General features: G+C 38.5%; 1 protein-coding gene across 5 annotated transcripts in view; it reads right to left on the reverse strand.

Moving 5' to 3' along the window:
• Positions 1-22621, reverse strand: part of DLG2 (discs large MAGUK scaffold protein 2) — a 1033555-nt gene that overhangs the window by 28157 nt on the left and 982777 nt on the right. For all 5 annotated transcript variants that reach the window (XM_035560441.2, XM_035560439.2, XM_050713151.1 and 2 more), the window contains one exon: positions 15945-16020. In XM_035560441.2, the coding sequence (XP_035416334.1) occupies positions 15945-16020 (76 nt within the window). The remainder of the gene's footprint in view (positions 1-15944; positions 16021-22621) is intronic.

Here is a 22621-nt window from a genome sequence, read left to right on the forward strand (position 1 = left end):
TGTGTCTGGTAATGCAAACTTATTGAAATAATTAATCTTTACTTTTAACTGAATAGGCTTACTGAGCATTTATTTAATTGCACATAAAGTGCATGATTTTTGCAAGAAACCTAAACCAGGAGCCTGGATTTTGTTTTTGTATCCAACATAAATGTGATTAAAATCAGGTGGGCAGTCTCCACTTCAAGGATATGAAATCCTGCAGACACCCAGCAACATGGTTCTTACAGATACCATGATATATATTTGTAAAGTACAGAGATATGGGGGGGTGGCAAAGAGATGATAGGGAGACATACAGAATAAAACCAAGGTTTTATCAAACACACTGTGTTAAATCTAGATTTTGTTTTGTTGAGGGAAGAATAGAGATCAGCAGTGGATACATATTTTCTTTTTTAGGAAGATGCTTGTGAGGAATGGTGGTTAAACCATAAAAATGAGATGTATATTTTTGAGAGGTTTTATTTCTGTAAAATGGAAACTTTGAGACCGAATAACATTTTCTGGAGACAGTTTTCACAGGGTCTCCTTACGTTGCTGAAGAGCTGTGAAATGGCAAGAAGATGACTGAGAGAGGTATTTGCCTGCTATCTCTCAGCCTGATGTAGAAGTTGCATGCAACCGGAATTGAAATTGTGATATCAAGCTTAGGCTTGATCCAACAGTATTTATGCAGGCAGAGTTTCTGAAAGTCAGTGAAAAAGTGCCTGAAAATGGATTCCTGTGCAAGCTGCAATGTCTTTGCGTAAACATTGTAAAATTCTGTAGTGGCAAATAACTTGGGTATTTCAGGCACAGGTTTTTTTCAGGCACTGTATGATAGACAGCTTTTATAACTCACTGCCATGGGTTCACACAGCCTACCACTAACCAAGGAACTGGCATTAGCAAGCACTTTGTATAGACAGGTGCCTACAATATAAAAGCAGATGAAATTTTCAAGTGCTGTTTGACAACTGAACAGGCAGGTCATTCTGCACAACACTAACTATGATGAAAAAATATTTTTTAACAGAAAAAAAAGGGGGGTGGGGGGGGTGGGAAGCTTTCACCAACCTCCTGGCTTGAATTCTTATTTTGACATTACTTAGCTATAAACCTGTGTTTTGAAGAATCCAGAAAAAAATTGTGATCTGCATTCTTGCTTGACCAAATATCCCCAGGTGGCCCCAGTTTTGTACATGTGGCTTACAAATACAGCTTTCCTCAGTTGTGACAGACATTAAGACACTGTGTGTTTTTTGTTCTTAAGAACTCCCCTTGGTATTTTTTTTTTGTGTGTGTGTCAAGAATATTTTTGTATTCCAAATGCTTTTCTCTAGATGCAGCAGCCTTACAAATGTTACTCATCAGCTATTAGCACAGTGTGTTTTAAAGGAAATTTTCATGTAAAGTTGAACAAACAATCATATTTCAGAATTTGCTCTGTAGTGGTAAACATCACAAAGAACAGTGCATAAGTAATTTGATGGGTGTACCATGCTGCAATTGTCAACCATTACATTGTTTGTTTGAGCTCCCTCCTTATATTTTTCCCAGTACAGCTGATCCAGCCTGTACTGTATTTAGTGCAGATGTGCTCTTGATAGAGGTTGTCCTCTTTATGTTTTTCAGGAGAGTGCAATATATTGGAAAAATATTTCTTCTAATGTTCTAAAAGCTCTAAAAGCAGTTATCTAGTCTAAAAGCCATTGAAATATACCAGGAATGTTTTATTTTGGTATTTCATTCAACCAATGCTAATCCTCACTCCTGAGCTGGGAGTCATTCCTTACTGAATTTTTGCATCATGATCTGTTTTGATAACTTTGGGACTTTGGGGAACTTTGTGACAGAAGAAGCTCAGATGAAGATATCTCTACTTGCTTAGCTTTTCTTAGAAGCTGCAGGAAGAGTTAGATCTTGGAAATTTGAAATGAAAAAGTGTGAGCCTGATTAAAAACTCCATGCTTTCTAGCTTTAAAAGGCAAGGGTAGTACTGCTTAATATTCATAAATATGAAATTTTACTAATCTTTCTTAACACTGATTTAATGCCACTTATCAGTCAGCAACTCAATTTTAATTCCTAACAAAACAAAGGTTGAAAACAACACCAACTACCAGGGGAAGAGAAAGACTAATAGGCTTTCAAGAAAGCATGTAAAAACAGTATTTCCAATTCTGCAAACATGTTTTTAACTTCGTGCAAGGTTCGAATTGCATTCAGAAGGGAGTACTCATCTGCTAATTTATATTACATCGGTGTTGGCAGGATTGAAATGCCAATGTACAAAGCCTGAGTATGTGGCAGGCAAGGTCATGTGCAAGTACTTGAGGGTTGTACACAAAGAGGGGGCAAAGGATTTGTTCAAGCAGCAACACTGAAATTAATAGTGTGAAAATAAGAAAGGGCAAAGCTCCTTGACAGTAAAATCAATTTGGGTGTAGAATAATCTGCCCCAAGGGAAGCAGAAAAGCCGAGATCATTTTTCACATTTAAAAACAAATCTACCAGTCTTAAGTACTACAGGGAATAACACCGCAGTGCTGGAGGAGAAAGGTAAAGGGGGGTGATGGGACAAGAGCCAAACAGTGGGCCTCTGCCAGCTCACATGCCTGTGCTTCTCGAGGAGCTGCTCACAGCCCAACACCATGGAGCTGTACCAGAGCCCACATGGGCTTTCACCCAGCCTGGCTCACAGGCAGGGTAAAGGTCTCTTCCTCTCCTTTCTCAAGGCTGTCTCTGGAGCTAGAAACTTGTTTGATGTTTGGCAGTGTTGTCCCGATTCTTCTCTCTCTCTCTCTTTTTTTTTTTTAATTTACTTCCCAAAGTAACTTTCCCTCTTAGAGCTGATGCACTACATCAGCTATAGATCCTGCTGATAAACCTTTGTGCACGTCAACCTGTTTCAGCACCTTTTGTGCAACAGCAGTGATGATGAGAGAGTCTCAGAGATCAACAATCATATTAGTATGGACTTGGCAGACCTTTGTGACCATCTGATTGCCTGCCCAGGCCCACAGCTTTCCACAGGGAACATTACAGTACCTCTGTCAACTTGATCTTCATTCCTCAGTTTTGACCAGATATTTTCTAAAATCTTTTTCTTAACTCTGATTGCCAGTTAACTGCTGGTGCTTCCTCACATTTGCAAATGAAACCAAGGATTTTGGTCACCCCTATGCAATCTTTTGAGTTAGTTCACTAGTAAATAAAGCTGGAGAAGATGTTAGTTAGCTAATACAATATAAACAACACAAAACTTACTCCTTTATCACTATTCTTTGTAATTTATCATTTATTACCATGGGTATAAACTACTATATAAAACGCCCCTTTGCATAAACAATGGGCTACATAAGGACCTTTGTTACACTTCTTTTGTAAAGTAGTAGTGGAGAAGGATTTAAAATACCTACATGCCTTCAGACCGTTCACTGTAAGCTAATCAGAGCAGACTTACTTTGCAACTGCCCTTTTGAGTTAAAAGGAGGTAAGTGACTGGGATAGCAGACGGAATAATGGCAAAGATCTCACTCAGGAGACAGTCAATCATATCAGGTTCATTGCTATCATTTAAAATGTTTATGTGTTTGAGCTTTACAGCTAAAAACATAAGAAATAAAGTGATAGGCAAGCAAAATATAAAGTCACTGTAAGAGACTGGTACAAGGTTTGTTCAGGGGGTGCATCTCCCACATCTTCCAGTAACGCACATCATACTGCCGGTCTCACAGATGGAATATCAGATTAAATGGACTTTGGATTTGACCCTGTTTGGCAGTTCCTGTGTTCCTATAACCTTCCAAACATGGCCTGTGAGTCACAAAGTCAATCACCACTAAATGGCTTGAATTTGAGTGAGCCAGAAATAAAGATGTGAAATACAGAGACTGTAACATCTTGGTGAGTATTAACGCTTAACGCTGCTCTTCTAGAGCTCTGTGTGAACATTTTTCTGTTTCTAATTCTTTGAATCTATTGCCAACACTATACATTTTTATTTTCAACCACTGGAATGCAGTTCCTGAGGTGCTTTTCAGAAGAATAGCCAAACTACTATGAAATTACCTATACATACATGCAGATCTCCTACCATTTGATTCAGGGTATTAGACAACAAGCTATAAAAATAGCACACATATGAAGTTAAACTCAGCACAAATTTCTGCTGGAACAGCTTAGAAGAAAAGCAATTAACTCGCAGCTGTAAACTTAGGTATTCTATCTGTGCTAGCAAATTTTCACCCTCTTGTATTTAATCTGTGACCAATTTAAACTTTTTAACCCTTACGTCAGCAACTCTCCAACTTTCCTCTTACCTAAGCAGGATGGCACAGTCTTATAATGGCACAGAAAACACTCATTGATATTCTTGTTCCTAACATTGTGGCCACCTAAGAAGCAGTGTTATCTCATAAATAAACTTCACAAAGTTATCAGGTTGAAAATCTATGAGATTCATGTATTTTAATTGCTCGTTAACTGCAGAAATGACTCCACCAGTATTTCTTTGACTGATAAGCTGCCAACAAGCAGCAATATTTTTGACCATCAGGATATAGATCAACCCCCAAACCTTTATTCTCACATTTGAAACTCTATTCCATTAGGCTTACAAATTTCAGACATTTATAGTCTGTATTTCTCAATGAAATGCAAAATTTTTATTTATTTATTTTTTTAATTTGAAAGAAAATTTCCACTGGATTTTAAAAGAAAGCTATGAGAACATATTTCTTCATTTCAGGTGCGTAAAAGCCTCAAATTTGACCTGACAGTGTTTTCCACAGTTCCTAGAACTGTTTCATCACTTTAAAGAAAAAAAAAGGTTCCTTAAGGCATGCCAGTTCCCTGCTACAATCAACAATGCTACAGAGGCATAAATCAAAACTGAGGACTCACTTGTTTTCCTTTACTTCCGTTTGTGACCAGGACACAACAGGCATTATTATTAAATTAATGTAAGTCTTTGTAGAGAGCCTCGGGATACCCTGGAGCAACAAGACACTATACAGTTAAATTTTCCTGGCTACATGTTGTTTTATCAACTGAATTTCATTTGATTGCTTCAGCACATGTGTGAACTAGATGCTGATGACAGCAGTATTTCCAATGTCCCTTGCAGAAATGCTGAACAAAATGTGTTTGGCTCAAGGGGAATGAAACGGGCAGCCCAATAATATGGGCTTAGGTCAAAACAGATGGGCCTGGCACCAGCTCCAGCTGTCATGAAATGTGAAGACAGGACTGTGGAGGAGGTGAAAACGTGTGGAAAGGCAAGTACAGATGGACAAATGTGCCCCATCTTTCCTCTGCCATGGGGAGGAGCAGCCTTCTCCAAGATATGGGCTGCAGGAACAGTGCTGAGATCTAATTCTTTCATGACCCCCACTGGTACCCCATTTCTGAGGTTGTGCAGCCTCTGGCAGAACTTAAATACAACAAAGAGAAAACTGGAAGCAAGACAGCATCAGAACAACACAAAGAGCTTACTGCTTCTCTGCCCTGCGCTGGACAGCTTCACACCAAGTTTCTGAAGAGCAGCTTCAGACCTACTAATGCCTTGTGCCAATAAAAAGTCTTTGTGCAGAAAATATCTCTGCTCAGCAATTTTCTTCTAATACTTTCCATCAGCCTTTTTTTGGCTCCTTATGAAGATCTACCTAGAGGTCTTATGGGTTGTAAGAGGAATTTTTCCAACATGGTTTCACATGGATTTTTTATTCTTGTCATTCATTTCTATTTCGTCATAGAGGAAGCATTCTTGAATGCTTGCTGAAGAGTAACAACTAAAATTCAATATTGCAGAAACAATGGTTTTGTAAAAGATTTTATGTCAATTAGTAACAGAGATATAAAACCAGAAATTTTATGACATGACTGATTTCCAAAGTTTATTTTAAGAAGCAAACATGAAAATTTGTTCTTATTCTCTGGTTACAGCAAAGCAAATTTCAATCATTCTAAGACGGGGGAGTGTACAGTAAAATACTGATTCACAGCTCCTAAAAGAAATGACATGCAGAATGGTTTTCTATAAAAAGCTCAGTTCTGAGTAGAAGGGGGTTTTCTTGTCTGTAGATTTTTCCACCTATAGCTCTACAATTAAAGAAGTTCAGGATCCTGCACTGTCTTTGCAGCAACAGCATAGTTTTTACCGACACTGCAGGAGCTATACGCTGGGCTAAGCAGGGAGCTTACCCCTATGTATTTCTAGATAGCTTCATCTAATGGACCTGAACGTACCCAAGCATTTACATTTTACACTTGGAAAAGTGGTGCCAGAAGACTTTATGCAGACTATCTGTTATCACAGGATCACAGATTTGTAGGGTTTGGAAGGGACCTCGAGAGATCATCGGGTCCAACCCCCCTGCCAAAGCAGGTTCCTTAGAGCAGGCTGCCCAGCTAGGCATCCAGACAGGCCTTGAATATCTCCAGAGAAGGAGACTCCACAACCTCCCTGGGCAGCCTGTTTCAGTGCTCCGTCACCCTCACTGTGAAGAAGTTCTCTTGCATGTTGGTGCGGAACTTCCTGTGCTCTATCTTGTGGCCATTGCCCCTTGTCCTGTCCCCACAAACCACTGAAAAGAGGTTGGCCAAATCCCTCTGTCTGCCACACTTCAGGTATTTATAAACACTGATAAGATCCTCTCTCAGTCTTCTTTTCTCCAGGCTGAACAGACCCAGGTCTCTCAGCCTTTCTTCACAGGGAAGATGCTCCAGGCCCTGTATCATCTTTGTGGCTCTCTGCTGGACTCTTTCCAGGAGATCCCTGTCTTTTTTGTACCGGGGAGCCCAGAACTGGACACAGTACTCCAGGTGAGGCCTGACCAGGGTGGAGTAGAGGGGGAGGATCATCTCCCTTGACCTGCTGGCCACACTCCTTTTAATGCACACCAGGATCCCATTGGCCTTCTTGGCCACCAGAGCACACTGCTGGCTCATGGTCAACCTGTCGTCCACCAGGACCCCCAGGTCCTTCTCCTCAGAGCTCCTGTCCAGCAGGTCGTCCCCTAGCCTGTACTGACACGTCCGGTTGTTCCTTCCCAGGTGCAGGACTCTACACTTGCTCTTATTAAACCTTATCTGGTTTCTTCTTGCCCAAGTTATTAGTACCTCTTTTTTATTAGGTTATTATTATTATTTTTTTCACTGCAACTACTAGTGCAAAGATCAGTCCAGAAGAAATGACTGAGATGGCTAAGTTAGCTCTGAAACTGCGTAGTCTGGATACGGCCCTGTGGTCCTTAACTTTAGATTATTATATCTGATCAAGATTAAATGGATAAAGCTGTCATGCCTTGTCCTTGTCATGCCACAGCCCCATGGAGAACTGAAGAGTGATAACTGTCTCACGGTGCATTATAATGGCTGCTCTGTGTTTTAGAAGGGGCACCCAGCTAAGGCTCACAGAAACAGGATTTATTGCATCTGACTTTGAACAGGTACACTGTAGGTGCCTGTGGCAAAGGCAGTGACCCCAGGCTCGCTTCAGGCAGTGATTGACCACATCTCTTTCAGGCAGCAGAGATAGGCTGGGGTTCTGGACCATGAAGAAAGAAAGAGTTATTTATTACGGTATTTTTGAGGTGGAGAAATATTAATTTATGAGACAGCAAATTCATTTTATATAAAGATCAGCTAATATTTTACAATGTTTATATAATTGTCCCGACATCATGTGTAACTAATATTTCTGCAGGAAGTCATATTTAAGGCTTTCTAGACATGCAGGTAAAATTGTCTGATGGGTAAAAGCCAAGCTAAAACATTATGACCCATCTCTGCATGTGCTATTTATATCTTTTCTGGAAGTTTATAAATAAATGGCTAATTGAAGCATAATTTAGCTAGAAATTATCACCTTAAGCAAATTATTTTTAATATCACTAGGTGTCCAATAATTGTTTGGCACTGAGACAATAAAACATTTTTCTTTGGGGAAAATTGTAATGTGTTTGTTGGAGTGTTATTGAAGACCCATTTTATTTGTACAGTCAGGGCCACACTGTAGCATTCTGGATGCTAAATATTATGAGGAATGATAAGTTATTAGGAATCAGATCAGCTCATAACAAAAATTTTATTTGATTTTATTTTATTTTTAATGCAGCTGAAGAAATCTAGCAGTCCTTAGCAAAAACATATACTAGGGCTCAGGCCAGCTTCTCTACTGCATTTAATGGGAAAGTTTTTTGCCTGCAGCACACTGGAAACATGACACAATGGACCTAAAACAGAAAACTAAATCAACTGATACTGCAAGTGGAATCAGCACCAAGGAATAGAAAAACAAACAAACAAACAAAAAAACCTAAAATTTAATTACACAACAAAGTTGGACTTTACATTTAAAATGGTCAGAATTAGTCAGAATTGACAGAACAGGCCTTACAGGAAAACTAATCTCCTACAGCTTTCTGCTAACAAAGGATTATCTACATTTTAACAAAGGCTAGCTACAAAAATTTGGACTGAACTAAAGTGCTTTGACAGTCACAGAGCAGAGTAAGCAGCAGAATCATGAATTTTCATGATCTCATCTGGGATCACATTAGTGGGACATACATCTGCAGGACAAAGAGGTTCAGTAAATGCCCACAGCCCCTGGTCCTTGCCAGGGCTATGCTGCAGGCTTGTCTGTGCCCTGTGTCCATCCCACCTTGCCTTGCTGATTTGGTGTCTGGGCTTGATTTTGGACATGGAAAGTCAATACGGACTTTCTGGGAGCCACAGGGCTGTGCACCAACCTGGTTTGTTGCCACCAGATTTGATGTTCGTGCTGTGGGACTGCCTTGAGTCCCCGTCGAGCACCTTTCTCCTGATGCACCCTGCCACCATCAGTCCTTTGTTGTACCCAGTTTTTTGTGCTCCAGATGATATCCTTGGTAGCTGAGATCTGACTACAGCTCACTCTGCCCTCTTTAGCACTTCTTTAAAAATAGCAGTAAGTGTAGAAATAGAACAGCAACACTGCAGCTGCATTATTCACTGGCTGCTCATCGAAAATTACAGCAGTGTCAATCTAGAAAAAAATATAAAAGTACTGGATTATGCAGGCTAAAAACAGACACAGACAGACTGCTGCTAGGCACCTTGCTCCCAGGCATATGTACCTCAAATTTCTGAAGATTACAGCTATACAAATCAATGCTTCTTTTTTAGGCAGTGGTTGGAATACCAGTTGGAGATCAAGTTTTAACTGAACTGAGCACTTACTCCAGTAAGAGTGCTCAGATTTCTTTGAATAACACCCCACAGGCAGCCTTCCCCATTAGAAAGAAACAAGAAATTAGAAAGACTGGTAGAGCAGAGAGAAGTCAGGCCAGATTGGCAAGAAGAGATAAATCTGGCTGAGACTGAGAATAAAGAATATTTAATTGTGTGTCAGTGCCTACGCCACCTTCAGTAACCCTCCTTCATTTCATCCTTCCAGGTAGGAGTATATTGCTTCATTTTTGTTCAAACTCTCTTCTTAGTAAATCTCTCCACCTGTGATCCCACACGTTCTGTTGTTTGACACGTCCATTGTCTTTTCCTCAGCATCTGTTGCTATTTTCTGACCACCAAATTTAGAGGAGGAAAAAAAAGGCAGACTCCCTCCTTTTCTCTTTTCATACACGAACAGATATACAAACACTTCAAGGTGCACAGAAACGTTATTGCCAATCCAGCATCTCTCCTTTCACTACCATTTAGCTGCTGACTTGAGGGTATTCCAAAAACAAACATGAGGAAGCAATTGTGTGGATTATTTTATAAGGAAAACCTATGGGTCAATGAGTACAATTTTTTTTCAATATGTTGAAGGATCTACTCTTTCTGTGTCAGTGCCATGTAACCCACTGACGAGTGCGTGTTACCAGGCTTTGTGCATCGGCAGTGAGCTCCATAGAAGACACAGGTTTTCAAACATGCTCAGACTGCGGATTTTGTTCTGCTTCTAGTATTGTCCCAGTGCCAAACATTTTAGCAAATCCATTTGTAATGTCAAATATTTTTAGAGGAGGAATGCAAAGAAAAGTTGGTAAAAATACACTGACTATGTGGAACACTTTCTGATTATGGACAGTTTCTCCATAAAAGTGGTGAAACTCAGAAAACTTAAGCCTAGTAAAACACCGATATCTGTTTGAAATTATCTTCAATAGGCAGAGAGAGAGGGTGGATAGTCTAAAACATCCTTACACTTCCTAATTTCTGAAAAGTAGGGATTTGGTTGAGAAACTGTGAAACTCTAGGAGTTTTAACATTTCTAATGATGAGGACAGTGAAGCACCGGAGTGGACTGGGTAGAATGTAAAGTTTTTCTCATGGCAGGTCTTTAAACAGAGATAAGACAAATCTGCAAGACCAGAGAAAGGTACAGAAGATAGCCTCAGGGCAAGGCTTAGACTTAGTTACTGCCTGAGGTTCCTTACAGACCAGTTTTTCTCTGGTTTGATGACTAGGGCTGAAAATGATAATAATTTCTAGAGTATATGTATATATATATATGTATATATATTTTCCTCAGCTTCTTAATAAATTGTCAAAGTATGTTCTATGTATCAAGTCCTGACAGTCACTGGATTTTGACAATTTGGAAAAAAGGTACATTGAGTATGCAGAGGGTTTTATTTACAACACAATACTGAATTTGCTATCTCAGTCGAGCTTAGCTTTTCCCTTTCATGTCTCAATGTAGTATTACTAAAATGACAATAAAGCAAGAGGATGACCTTACACTGCAGGCAGGGCTGTGGGATCTGTAAACAGAATATGCTCATAAGAAATATTATTAAATGCCGTCAAGCTTCTGACTGTTACAATAAATACTTCCAGAGGTATTTGGAGAGGCAGGCTGAGTGTAATGTGGGTGATCTGTCTGTAATATCAAAAGCACTGTGAATGCACTAGGGAAAATGAATGGGAAAGGCTGATGGATATTGATGGAGTAATATGGTGTGGGTCACAGCCCAGAACTGTTGGGAAGAGATTTTGGAGGGATGGGACAGGCCCGTTTCTTGGCAGGCATCTCATCCCCACTGGGCAGCCATATAGAAAGACTGCGCAGTTATCATGGACTGAACTCCCCCAGGCACCCTGAATACACATTAAAAGCTGAGAGGCTGGAAGAGGCATGAGATTTGTTTCTTTGGGAAATAAAATTGGTTATTTATCAATAAAAACATTCTGGAGTCACTGGCCAGTTAAGGGGTGAAATGAAAAGGCATATGGTATAAAAAAAAAAAACAGTTTTCTGTTTAACTTTTTTTTCTGTTTTACCTAAACATTATGCTTCAAGATAGTGCAATACTCCTCTGGGACAAGAAACATCCATGAATATTAGAAAAAAAGTGAGATGTTGATAAAGGTCTTTCCAAGAGCCACAGTTTCTGCTATAAAAATATTTTCAAGAGACAGTCAAGAATGTGCATATAATCTGACAGTGAGAACAGCAAGAGAGATGCTATTTCTGTCTCCTGAAAGACTGGTTGTAATTACAACAGTTAAGAAAAAAGTAGATTACTGGCTTGTCTCTTTCTCCTCTGTAGTATTTCTGTCATTGTTTGGCATTCTTTTGGTTCAGTAAAAATCTGAAAAGCCCTCAGCCACTGTACGTTTTAGGATTGATAAAACAAAGTCTGCTCTTGCTAAGCCTGAAGCTTGTGGTAGGCATAATTACTAACAGTTCAGTATGCTGCTTTGATAGATACATAACCCTGCTCATGGCTACTAACATGGTCTACTCCTTCTGGTGTAAAGGTGAGCATCTGAAGATGCTTGGGAGACGATCTTGAGTTCAACATAGCATAAACAATACTTTTTAATTAAGTTTGTGCTCACATAACTCCAGTAGCTTCCTTTAACATGAACATTTTATATAAACCTTTGTGCTGCTCCATTTTCCATTGGTTACCCATAGACCAGTTGGCCCCATAGACTGAGAGCGCGAATGTTTAGGAAATTAACTATTTTAATTTAAATTCATTTGTGCTTTTTCAAGTTTGAAACTTTAAGGTAACCAATATCCTGGAAATGCTGCCCTTTGCTGCAGTAACACAGAGCAGCCTTCGGGAATTTGACGGATGGCCTGGTTGTTTTGATATGACACCCATGTTATTTAACAACTTGAAAAAGTTGTGAAGATCATTACTTCATTATGTAGATGAAGCTAGAGACTGAACTTGGTCAACCCAACTGAGGCACAATCAATGCTTGATTAAATGAAGCTGTTTATACCAGTCTTGTATTATTTTCCTTATTATGTAGGTGGTAGCAGTTCTGACTGGTTTGATATCTTTAAAAACGTTAGTAGGATCTAGGAACCTGATTTTTTTTTTAATTTAACATAAGCTGTACTAATGTTTCATTTGCTGCTTATACAATAAACGACGTATCTGAAACCAAACAAGTAAGTTTCTTTTGCTCTAAGTGAAGGGACTAGAAAACAAGACTTACAAGGAGCAGCTGAGAGAATTCAAGTCTATTAGTCTGGAGAAGAGGAGGCTGAGGGGAAACCTGATCGCTCTCTATGACTAACTGAAAGGAGGTTGCAGTGAGTTGGGTGTCAGTCTCTCTTCTCAGGTGACAAGTGATAGGATATAAGAAAACGGGCTCAAGTTGTACCAAGGGAGATTTACATAGGACATTAGAAAAGATTTCTTCATGAAACAGTGGTCAAGCACTGGAAAAGGCTGCCCAGAGAAGTGGTGGAGTCCCCATCCTTGGAGGTTTTTAAGAGATGTGGACGTGGCCTTAAGAGACATGGTTTGGTGATGGGACTTGGTAGGTCAGGTGGATGGATGGACTTGGTGATCTTGAAGGTCTTTTCCATCCTAAATGATTCTATGAAAAGTAGACATGTTGGGTTAAGCCAACAGAGATCTAGTTAGCCCAGTAACTTTTTTCTGAAGTTGTCCAATAACAGATTTAAAAGAAAAAGCAAAAGAAGCATTATTTTCCCCTCTTATAACCTCCCTGCTTCATGAAATGAACAATTAGTATGTCCTGAGCTACATGAACACAGAGTTGAAAGTTGTCACTAGATTCACTGCTTGAAAATTTATCTAATTCCTTTTAAACTTATTTATGCTTTATACATAATCCTGTTGTGATGGGCATCAGAATTTAATTTTGCATTGTACAGAAAGGACAAAGGCCCAGTTGTACTAAGGCCTGATTTAAACTCAAGACCATAAGATTTCACTAGTGCTCCCCAACTGAGTTTCACATTCCCTGTTTTTGTATCCATCCTAATTTTTTATGTTTTTTAATCCACAAGCCATGGACTGGAGGATTCTAATGAAATGAATTGAAAGTGGTATAAATATTCTAAATCATACTTTAAAAAAATACTAGTAACTTTTTATATGAGGTAACAGATTCAAGTTTGATTAGAAAAAGACGAACTTTGGGGCCTTTGAAGAGGTTATCCTTCAGCTATCCCTAACTTAACAGGTTTATCAACTGTATTGCTGAGTGTTCTTAAACACCTTTTTAATGAGACACAAGAACCCAACCAACTACAAATGTCACACCGTCTATAATACTGTGTTTGTGTCTTATCTCTGAATATGGGATTAAAAATAAGGTACAAACAAATGAAAATGTGTAAGACTTGAAACTGGTAGAATATCCAGACAGTTCATATTTTAAAATCACAGAGAGAATTTAGCTCAAAGAAATTTTTTCACAATCTCATTTAAAAAAAAAAATCTTCTGTGGCTTATTAGCTCTTAAGCATTGCTTCTACAAGGGAAGAAAGTACCTGGGGCTAGCAAGATGATTCATATAAAAATACAACACTGTGAACCTCCTATGTGTGCAAAATGTTGAACCAGTTCCTCTATTCAGTTATTTATTTATTTATCTTTAAGTTTCCATGCATATCTCCTGGCCAAATTTAGAAACATCACATGAAATGTTATTCTCCCAATTTCATCTTTAGGGTAGATTAAACTGGAATGAAATTTCTCTCACTTGTCCACATGGTCATGCACATATGAGCTCAACGGCGCAACAGACACCCATAAGCCCATTCCTATCTGAATTTTAGTTTGATTTCCAAACAGAAGAGTTCTCCTGGGCTTACTGCAGCCTTGTTTATCTGCTCTGAATTTCTTCCAGATTAAAAAAAAAAAAAAAAGTAAAACATGCCCTGTTAGACAGCTTATGTCACTTCTTTTTGAACACTGAAAGACTAAATGGAAATGCTGATCATAGATACACACATGCATATATGTGTATGTAAACACCACATTTTACATGATGATGCTTAATTTAACTGTGGACACTTTTTCCCTTTATGCTAGCAAATACTAACAATAGAAAGTATGTTCCCAAAAGGCTACAACAGTCTTGATCTGTAATTATGCAATTTATGCATACTGAAACAAACATTGATATGAAGAGCTAGAAGATTAATGTTACACTGATGACAAAAAAGGAAAAACAATTTGGGGAATCAAGAGGTAATTAAATTCTTGACAGACTCACTTGAATAAGGACCATTAGTTATATGAATGAATTATTCCCCTGAGGTTTTGATTATATACACAAAATAGGCTTTTAACAAGTGATTTCATTGGCAATATAAAGCATATTATCTCCCAAAATAAATGACAAAGTTAATTTACAGGGTTGCAGAGAGTGGCCATTTCAAATTTAAAAATGTAGTTCTGACTCCTGAAGAAACACGATGAGATAAAGAAGTCCTTTCACAATGCTGTCTATTATGTATTTTATAGCAAGTTACCTGCATATGCAAATAATATGCAGAGCCTGAATTATGATTCCATGCACCTTATAGATATGGAAAATTTGTTTCCATCAGTGCAATTATTCTGCATTTGCATTAAACTCAGGAACTGTTGTGCATGGCAGCAAGGGAAGTATTTACAAATTGCAACTCTGAAATATTATTTTGCTGGCATTTAGAGGCTTGGGACGCACTGCGCTAGGAATCGCTTCTCAGCAGGAGGAACTTTTCATCCTGCTAATCTGTTATAGTCTGAAGTGAAAGGACAGGATAAAATGGGAAAAAAAAAAAAAAAGTATTTTTATCCCCATTACAGAGTGAAAGATTAAGAGCGAGAATTCCAAACTAGGCAGAAGACCACAAGAACCACAGGTCTGGAAAGGACCTACTGAACCACTTAGTTTTTGCTCCTTTCTAGCTCCCACCTATAACTGTGTCTTCTCGTCATTCAGTTTTGACCCTGCATTGTGTTTTCTGGAGCCAAATGGGACTTTTTGTTTGTGGCTTCAGGAGTACTCTCTGTTTGATCACTGAAGCCCTCAGTTGTAAATCCCATGCACATCAACTTTGTTTCAAAACCAAATCCCTGCAAAAGTACTATCAAGTGAATACTATGCTGCTAAAATGTAAGCTATACTTAAGCAGAAAAATATACCTCCACAGCCAGTACTGCGGTCATTTTTCATGTTCACACTCTTGCCAGCCAGACTGTAATGTGTAAGGTATTAAATATCAGACCAGTGAAAACAGTCAACTGCTGGGCACAATAAAGCAATGCTGAAGAGTGATAACAGCAAAAACACTGCTCTGGCCAGGTAGTGCTGGTGGGAAGGTACTTGCAGATTTGGTGTTGGCTAGCCCACCGTGCCTGCTGTGAAACACACCTGTGTTCAATGTCTGTCAAAACTGTCAAAGCAGAATGTCCCAAAACCTAAATTTTGCATTCAGGACTCTAACATTCAACCTTTCTTTTGAGATGTAACAGCTTTTGAAAACAGGAAATTAATATTTCCTGCCCTGTTCCATTAAACATATATCCATATATATTTCTTCTTAAAATCTACCATCATATTATATTTCTGTCTATATTTCACTACATTGCAGGCTTTTGTTGCAACAACCTAAATATTTCTTATGCTGCTGAAATTTTGTCTACTCTGAAACATATGAGTACAAAGTGCAACTTCAAGAGGTTTTGTTATTTACGTACCCCTTTTGCATCAATTACACCAGGCTTCGCATTGAATTTCACCGTCTTCAAACGGGCACGCTCCTTTCTTTCAACTCTGTGGAAAAGAAAACGAATAAAGAATCACATGTTGATTGGAGCAGTGTTTTGTATGATGCATTTGATATCTGATCTCCTAAGACCTCTGGTGGCTTATTATGCGTGAACAGAATATCTAAAATCTAAAACAAATTTTACAAATTGGGAGAGACGTCAGGTCACTTCCTCAGCCAAGTAGCACTTTGCTGGCAAACACAGGACTGACTTTAAAGAGCCTTAGCTTTCTTACACCAGCAGAACAGCATTCCCTCCCAACACACACGGAGATGTGGTAAAAGCACAACAAGGATTTACCTTCTCTGGTTTAAGCTGTCCAGAAATTAGGCAACATTTATGGTTCTGTGGTCAGAGGAACAAAAGAGGGACAGAGAGAATAAGCCATTCACCTCAGTGCTCTCATATGTGTACTTTGGGGTACAACAAATTTCTCTCTATGAAGCCACCTTTTTCTTTTCCTATAGAGGGAGCTTTGATCCCTAGTTTACATAAAGGATGAACATTTAGATTGTCCAAATAAGGCAAAGTGAATCCAATCTATTTTAAAAAAATACACCATAGTTTCAGGCTCACCAACAGCTTAGAAGTTATCTTAAAATACCTTAAAAAACAACATGTGACACATAGCAGTGGTGAACAGTACCTAAACTCATGGCAAACGCAAACTAAAAAGGACAAAGTTTCACCTGATGGGCTAAAACATAAGAAATCAGAGTTGTAGGTACTTTTATCTCTCCCTACACCTCATTTTCCATTTGCTCCCTGGAATGCCCCCCTCCCTCCCCCCCCCCCCCTCTTCCCCCTCCCCCTCCCCCTCCTCCCCCCCCAATTGCTGTCTTCACCACAGCTGAAAACACACTCAGTAATAAAAGTGGATAGGTTTTAATGATTTTAACCAGTTGACTCTGCTGACTGGGATGGTCAGGTAAGTGCTGCAGCAGGTCTGCTAGTGCAGACTGGAAGAGGGGGAAGGGGAAGAGGGGGAAGGGGATGCTCCTTTCCTTATTCTTCAGAGCAACCTTTACCTTGAATCTCCAAGAAAAACAGAAAATTTCCTTCTAAACTGAGCAGGAGAGAGGTAACTAGAAGTTTAGATATTTTAAGTTTTCTCAAATTATCCCAAAGTCATAAAGCAGCATTTGCTACACACAGGCAGTTGGTCTGCCCATAGTTCTGTAGAGCCCTTTACGTGTTTAAATATTTGGTTCTTCATTCCAGGTTTTACAATGCCATAGATTTTTTAAATGTCTTGTCATCAGCTCGCTTTGAAGAATGAATGCAGGTTCAGTGAAGTAATTTTGAAGATGTTGTCCCTGGAAACTTTTTCTTGTTTTAAAAGGCCTTATTCTAAATTTGTCTTTTGACAGATGGAGGTACTCTACTTGTTGCAATATTCAAGTGCAGAGAAACTTGTTTTTCTTCAAGGTTTTGATTATTTAAAATTACACAGTTTGTTCAAATTAGCACGTTTGAGGAGAGGTACAAATGATTTGGGGCAGAAGAACTATTTTCAGCCACTTTAAAACACTGTGAAATGGGGAGGTGGTCTTTTTTTAAACTACACACTACATGCCAGCAGATGAATGAAAAGAATTTGTTTTGATTTATTTCAGTGAAGTAAGTGGATTCTGAGGACAAAAATGTGCAGGTACTAATAACAAAATAGCGTGGTCAAGTAGGAGAGGACACAAATGATATATTCCAGTTTCTCTGCTCTAGTTTCAGTTTGGTTCCATGAACTGTCCACCCATGAACAGATAGATGCATTGGGTGAGCTTACCTTCAAGATCAGTTTAACACAAATGAATCTAGTATCGAGAATTAAGACAGCTGCATGAGACAAACCAAAGTGCAGAAAGGGAAGGCAAAAAGGGCATTAGTGTTGACAGCTCTTCCCTGATCTGAAACAAAAAAATAGAGCAGACAGTCCATGTGTGCCCACCTCATAGGACTGAAGAGTGTGGTATAACCCAGTGTGATATAACCCACAATTTGTCTCTGTCCTTACAGTTCTGGTAGCTGTATATTTAAAGGAAGTGGAAAAGCTTCAATGAAAAGCCTAAACAATTATTTGATCTTAGTATCTCCTGCTTCAATAAATACAGTTTGAGAGAGGCGATTTTACTTTGTATATGCAGTACCCTCAGAGTGAGAAAATACCGAGATCTAAAAAATTCTCTTTAGGAGAGAAAAAAATCAAAATCATTGGTCATAATCTGATGCCTGATGAATCCAGATTAGAGAAAACACATGGTTTACTTTTTAACGGTTTAGAACTTTAGACACCAAAATAATAAAGAAGAGGTAAGTGTGGTATCTCGATCCAGACTGGACAAACACAAATTCCAATCCTCTGTGTGGGGGAAAAAAAAAAAGAGAAAGAGAGAGAGACATTGTTCCTTTTCTGTCCCTAAATATTATGGGTCAATATCCCGAGTTTCCATTATTTAATGAATGGGCATTATTTTAAAAACGTTAGTGAACATTAAAATCTATTACAACACTGAGATATATACAGTAAAAATTTTACCTGTAGGAAAACTATATACCCATAACATATTTTGAACGTTCACCACTACTACAAGATTTACGAATGTTGTATATTAAACCTTTTAACACATAATGCTTAAATAATACCTGTAATTAAAAACAATCTCTGAAAGGGTGAGCTGGCCCCCAAACAAAACCAAACCCCAAGAAAAACAGGTGGAAAGAGAAATATGCAGAAAAGAAGCTATTCTTGTCCTAACTTGCCTTGAATAATACGGTCATTACTATAAAAGTGGCATTTACTACCTTTGCAAAATCATCTACAGGATCTATCATTTACTGGTCCAAGCAAAAAAATCCGATCATCTGCCTATCATTGAAACAGTAACTCTGTTTGTCTAAGCTTATGAACTTCTCTAGGAAATCCAAGTCAAATCCTGCAAAGCTAGTTTATAAGAGCTCAATATTGTATTTTTATTAGACAATAAATAGCTAGGGAAAAAAAAAAGGTTTATTATATCCTCCAAACTGGTCCAAATATGACCCTTTTTCTAACTTTCACAGTTTCCCATAAAGGACATTAAAATATATTCTCTCAAATCTCTTGGTTTCTAAGTCTGGATAGCAAGATTACCTAGTTTGTGGTAATCAATTTTTTAAATAAAAACTCTCATCTTTTGATAGAATGATAATTAGCACAACATGTTTCCTTTTGTCTGAGTGGGCTTATACATTTCCTACTGAAACACAGTGAATGCTGGTTACTATAGTTACAGTTTAAATTTAGAATAAATGCATTTCTCTGGAAGTGTGGAATATTCACATAGAAACAGCTCAAATGCAGCTTTCAAATTAAATCTGTTATTAAAAACACATGAACAGTCTTAAAGTTAAACTAGCAGATGAAGTCCCTTGATAGTATCAGTAAGAAATGAAGACTTGAGGCTGTGTAATTGCCTAAATAGGATGGATGCCTTCTGAGAAAATAATTACCTCAAATGAACACAGTATTCTACTTATACTTATTAATCTGTGTTAACATTTACACTCGTTCCAATCCTGTCTAACTCTCTAAAACATCTGCTTTTAACTTCATTTCTTATTCACTGCATAAAGAAATTTGGAAATTAACCCTGAAGAGTGGATCTTATTTATGAAATACTTCATACTTGCATTAGCAGTCAAGGAGGAATGGTTGCTCTCTACAGGCATACAAGACATGAGGAACTGCAGAAACATTCTGCATTGCTTCTAGTAGTGCATAAATAATATCATTAAGTGCCATTAATCCTCCTGGAAAGTGTAGCAATAATGTTCATACATGCTTATACTGCCTGCTGAATATTACAAGCATTTCATAATCTACAAACTGTATTGAGGATAGCATACAGTGTTGTCTCCCGTTACAATTTTCCTGACACTTTTCATAATAGAAATCTTTTCAGTTACTTATTATTTAGCCGAACTGTAAACTTCCAAGCCAAAATTTCACATATCCCAGGGTGATTACAGTACTGCCGCTGCCCAAAGTGTCAATGAAATGGGTTAGCTGTTGGAGAAAAGCTGGCAGAAAATAAATGGTTTCACCCAGGATATAAAATTATTTTAAAGCACTTTGGTTCAGGTGCTCCACTGCCTTCATGTATTGGGTGAGGGACTTGAAGTGTGACAAGATGTTGCTCTGGTGTAAGGAATAAACCTCTCTTTTTCCTTTAGGAATCCTCCCAATATCCAAATGTCTGAAAAGCTTTGTTTCTTTGCATGCTCTGGAGAAATCTATCAGAAATTGGTTCTCCAAAGATTCTGTCTTTGTTGAGGTGTCCAGAGTGTAGGCTGCAGTGAACAAAGATGATTCTATAATTTCTCATCAGAGCTACTGGGACATTTTTGCCATAGACAGAGGCAAAAAATGGACTAAAAATGGTTGTGAATAACAGAAAATAAAAAATACTGAATATCAGTTTTGCATGCATCATTGATCCAGCTCTTTAAATATATATTTTAATTAACTTTTAAAAGGAACGTTAACTCAAGCATTTTTAGTGCTTTTTTGAATCTTTATTTTTTCAGTCACTATATTTTAACAAAAATAAATGAGTCATTTTATCCCCAAGAAAAAGAGAGGTTAGACACAAAGAGTGTTTCACAGTAGCTGACATTGTGAATGCCTAAATTCTTTACACTTCTCCATTGTTTTAGCTGATAGTACAGCCACCATCCCTTGGACTATGTTTTGAACAATCAGCTGAGGAAACTGCTTTTAAAGGAAGAAAAGTTTCACTTTAAACTGTATTCATTTTTCATTCACCACTGCTGCACAAAACTGGATTATAAAGGGACTGAGCAAAAAATTAAGTGAAGGGGAAGGATTCCCCTCTGCCAAATTCTGTGGAGACCCAATTTTGCAAACAAAGATTGCATGATATACATTGATCCCATGCCCCTTCCTAATTATAAATCTGTTTGGTAGAACTATGCTTACAGGTTTGAGGAGAGCAAGGACACAACTTCAAAAACTACTTCATGGCTCAAGTCCCATTTTCAGAATTGCCTGGGGGTCACTGAGGCTCAATGAGGTTTCAAGAGATCTTCAAAGACGTGACTTGGGAGCTGAAAATCTCTGAGCCTCACATGGAGACAGCCTCATCAAACACAACTGATGAGGATTGCATCTCCTGCTTTCCACCTGCTCTCCAAGTGTAGCTCCCTGCAGAAACATTATGGTGTACAGTGAAATGGTCTAAGACCATCTGAGATCTGGGGCAGATGGAGTATAACCTGTGTACTTGTTTTCAGAGATGCTCATTCATGCAAGTTTCTTCCCCTACCAAAAAAAAGGATAATTTGGGGTAAAAAAACTTATAAGCTGTCCCAAGCTACTCCATCACTACTTGTGCAACTACAGGGAGATTTAAATCTCATTAAACTCAATGGGAAATAAGTTTTTGAGAGTAAAGTATGGCATCACTGTCTGTTGTGGCTACACTTGCTTCCAGGGCATCTGTACTCACAGGAGAATCTTTATTTCTGCTTTATTTGCTTAGGCTCCTTGTGTGATGAAAGGAGAGAGTTACTGTCTCAAATGGAGGAACTAGTAGAAGGACAATAATCTAAAATCACCTCCTCCAGCCTTTTGAGTGACCAGGGTGAGGTAAGATATGGCCTCCCACCTGGCTTCACAACTTTGAAACTTCTCATGGTAGGAGACACCTTATAGGTGTTTTTTTTTTTTTTTTTCTTCCCACTAATGATTGGGATTCATTTTCCTCTTCCCCAGTATGGCTAAAGGAGTGGAGAAGTACATTCAAAATATAGAATCATAGAATATCCCGAGTTGGAAGAGACCCATAAGGATCATCTAGTCCAACTCTTGGCACTGCACAGGTCTACCCAAAGTTTAGACCATGTGACTAAGTGCACAGTCCAATCGCTTTTTAAATTCAGACAGAGTTGGTGCAGTGACTACATCCCTGGGGAGCCTGTTCCAGTGTGTGACCACCCTCTTGGTGAAGAACCTCTTCCTGATGTCCAGCCTAAACTTCCCCTGCCTCAGCTTAACACCATTCCCGTGGGTCCTATCATTGGTGTTTACAGTGAATAGGTCACCTGCCTCTCCACTCCCCTTCGCGAGGAAGTTGTAGAGAAGTACATTCAAAGTATACCTCAGACTTCAGTATTTCCTCACTAGCAAGTTCAAGACTTTAGCTCCTTATGATGCTGTTCCCTTCTGACTCATTTTCTGAGGAACTTACTACTGGGATGCAACACCTAAAGGCATTGCAATATCTAAACACCTTTTGTGTCTCTTGAAAATGGGATTTTTCAAAATGAGACTTTCAGATATTTTTGTGCACTGTAAACAAGAAGAAATTGAATAAACCTCAACTGAACATGAACTGCGAACCTTTATTGTTGGGTATTAATGGACCACTGGGAATTTTGTCAGTGCCTTTGTAAAAGCACTAATCAGTCTTCTCAGTGGAGATGTAAAATAACAAGTGAGATATACATTAATCTTTAATAATTGCATTTATCATTGATGTAGGGATACAAACAAAAAAAATGGTGTCTGGAATCCAATAAAATCGTTACAGTAGCCTAATTTGCACAGA

The sequence above is a fragment of the Cygnus atratus genome, chromosome 1, assembly GCF_013377495.2.
Source record: "Cygnus atratus isolate AKBS03 ecotype Queensland, Australia chromosome 1, CAtr_DNAZoo_HiC_assembly, whole genome shotgun sequence".
NCBI classification, from domain to species: Eukaryota; Metazoa; Chordata; class Aves; order Anseriformes; family Anatidae; genus Cygnus; species Cygnus atratus.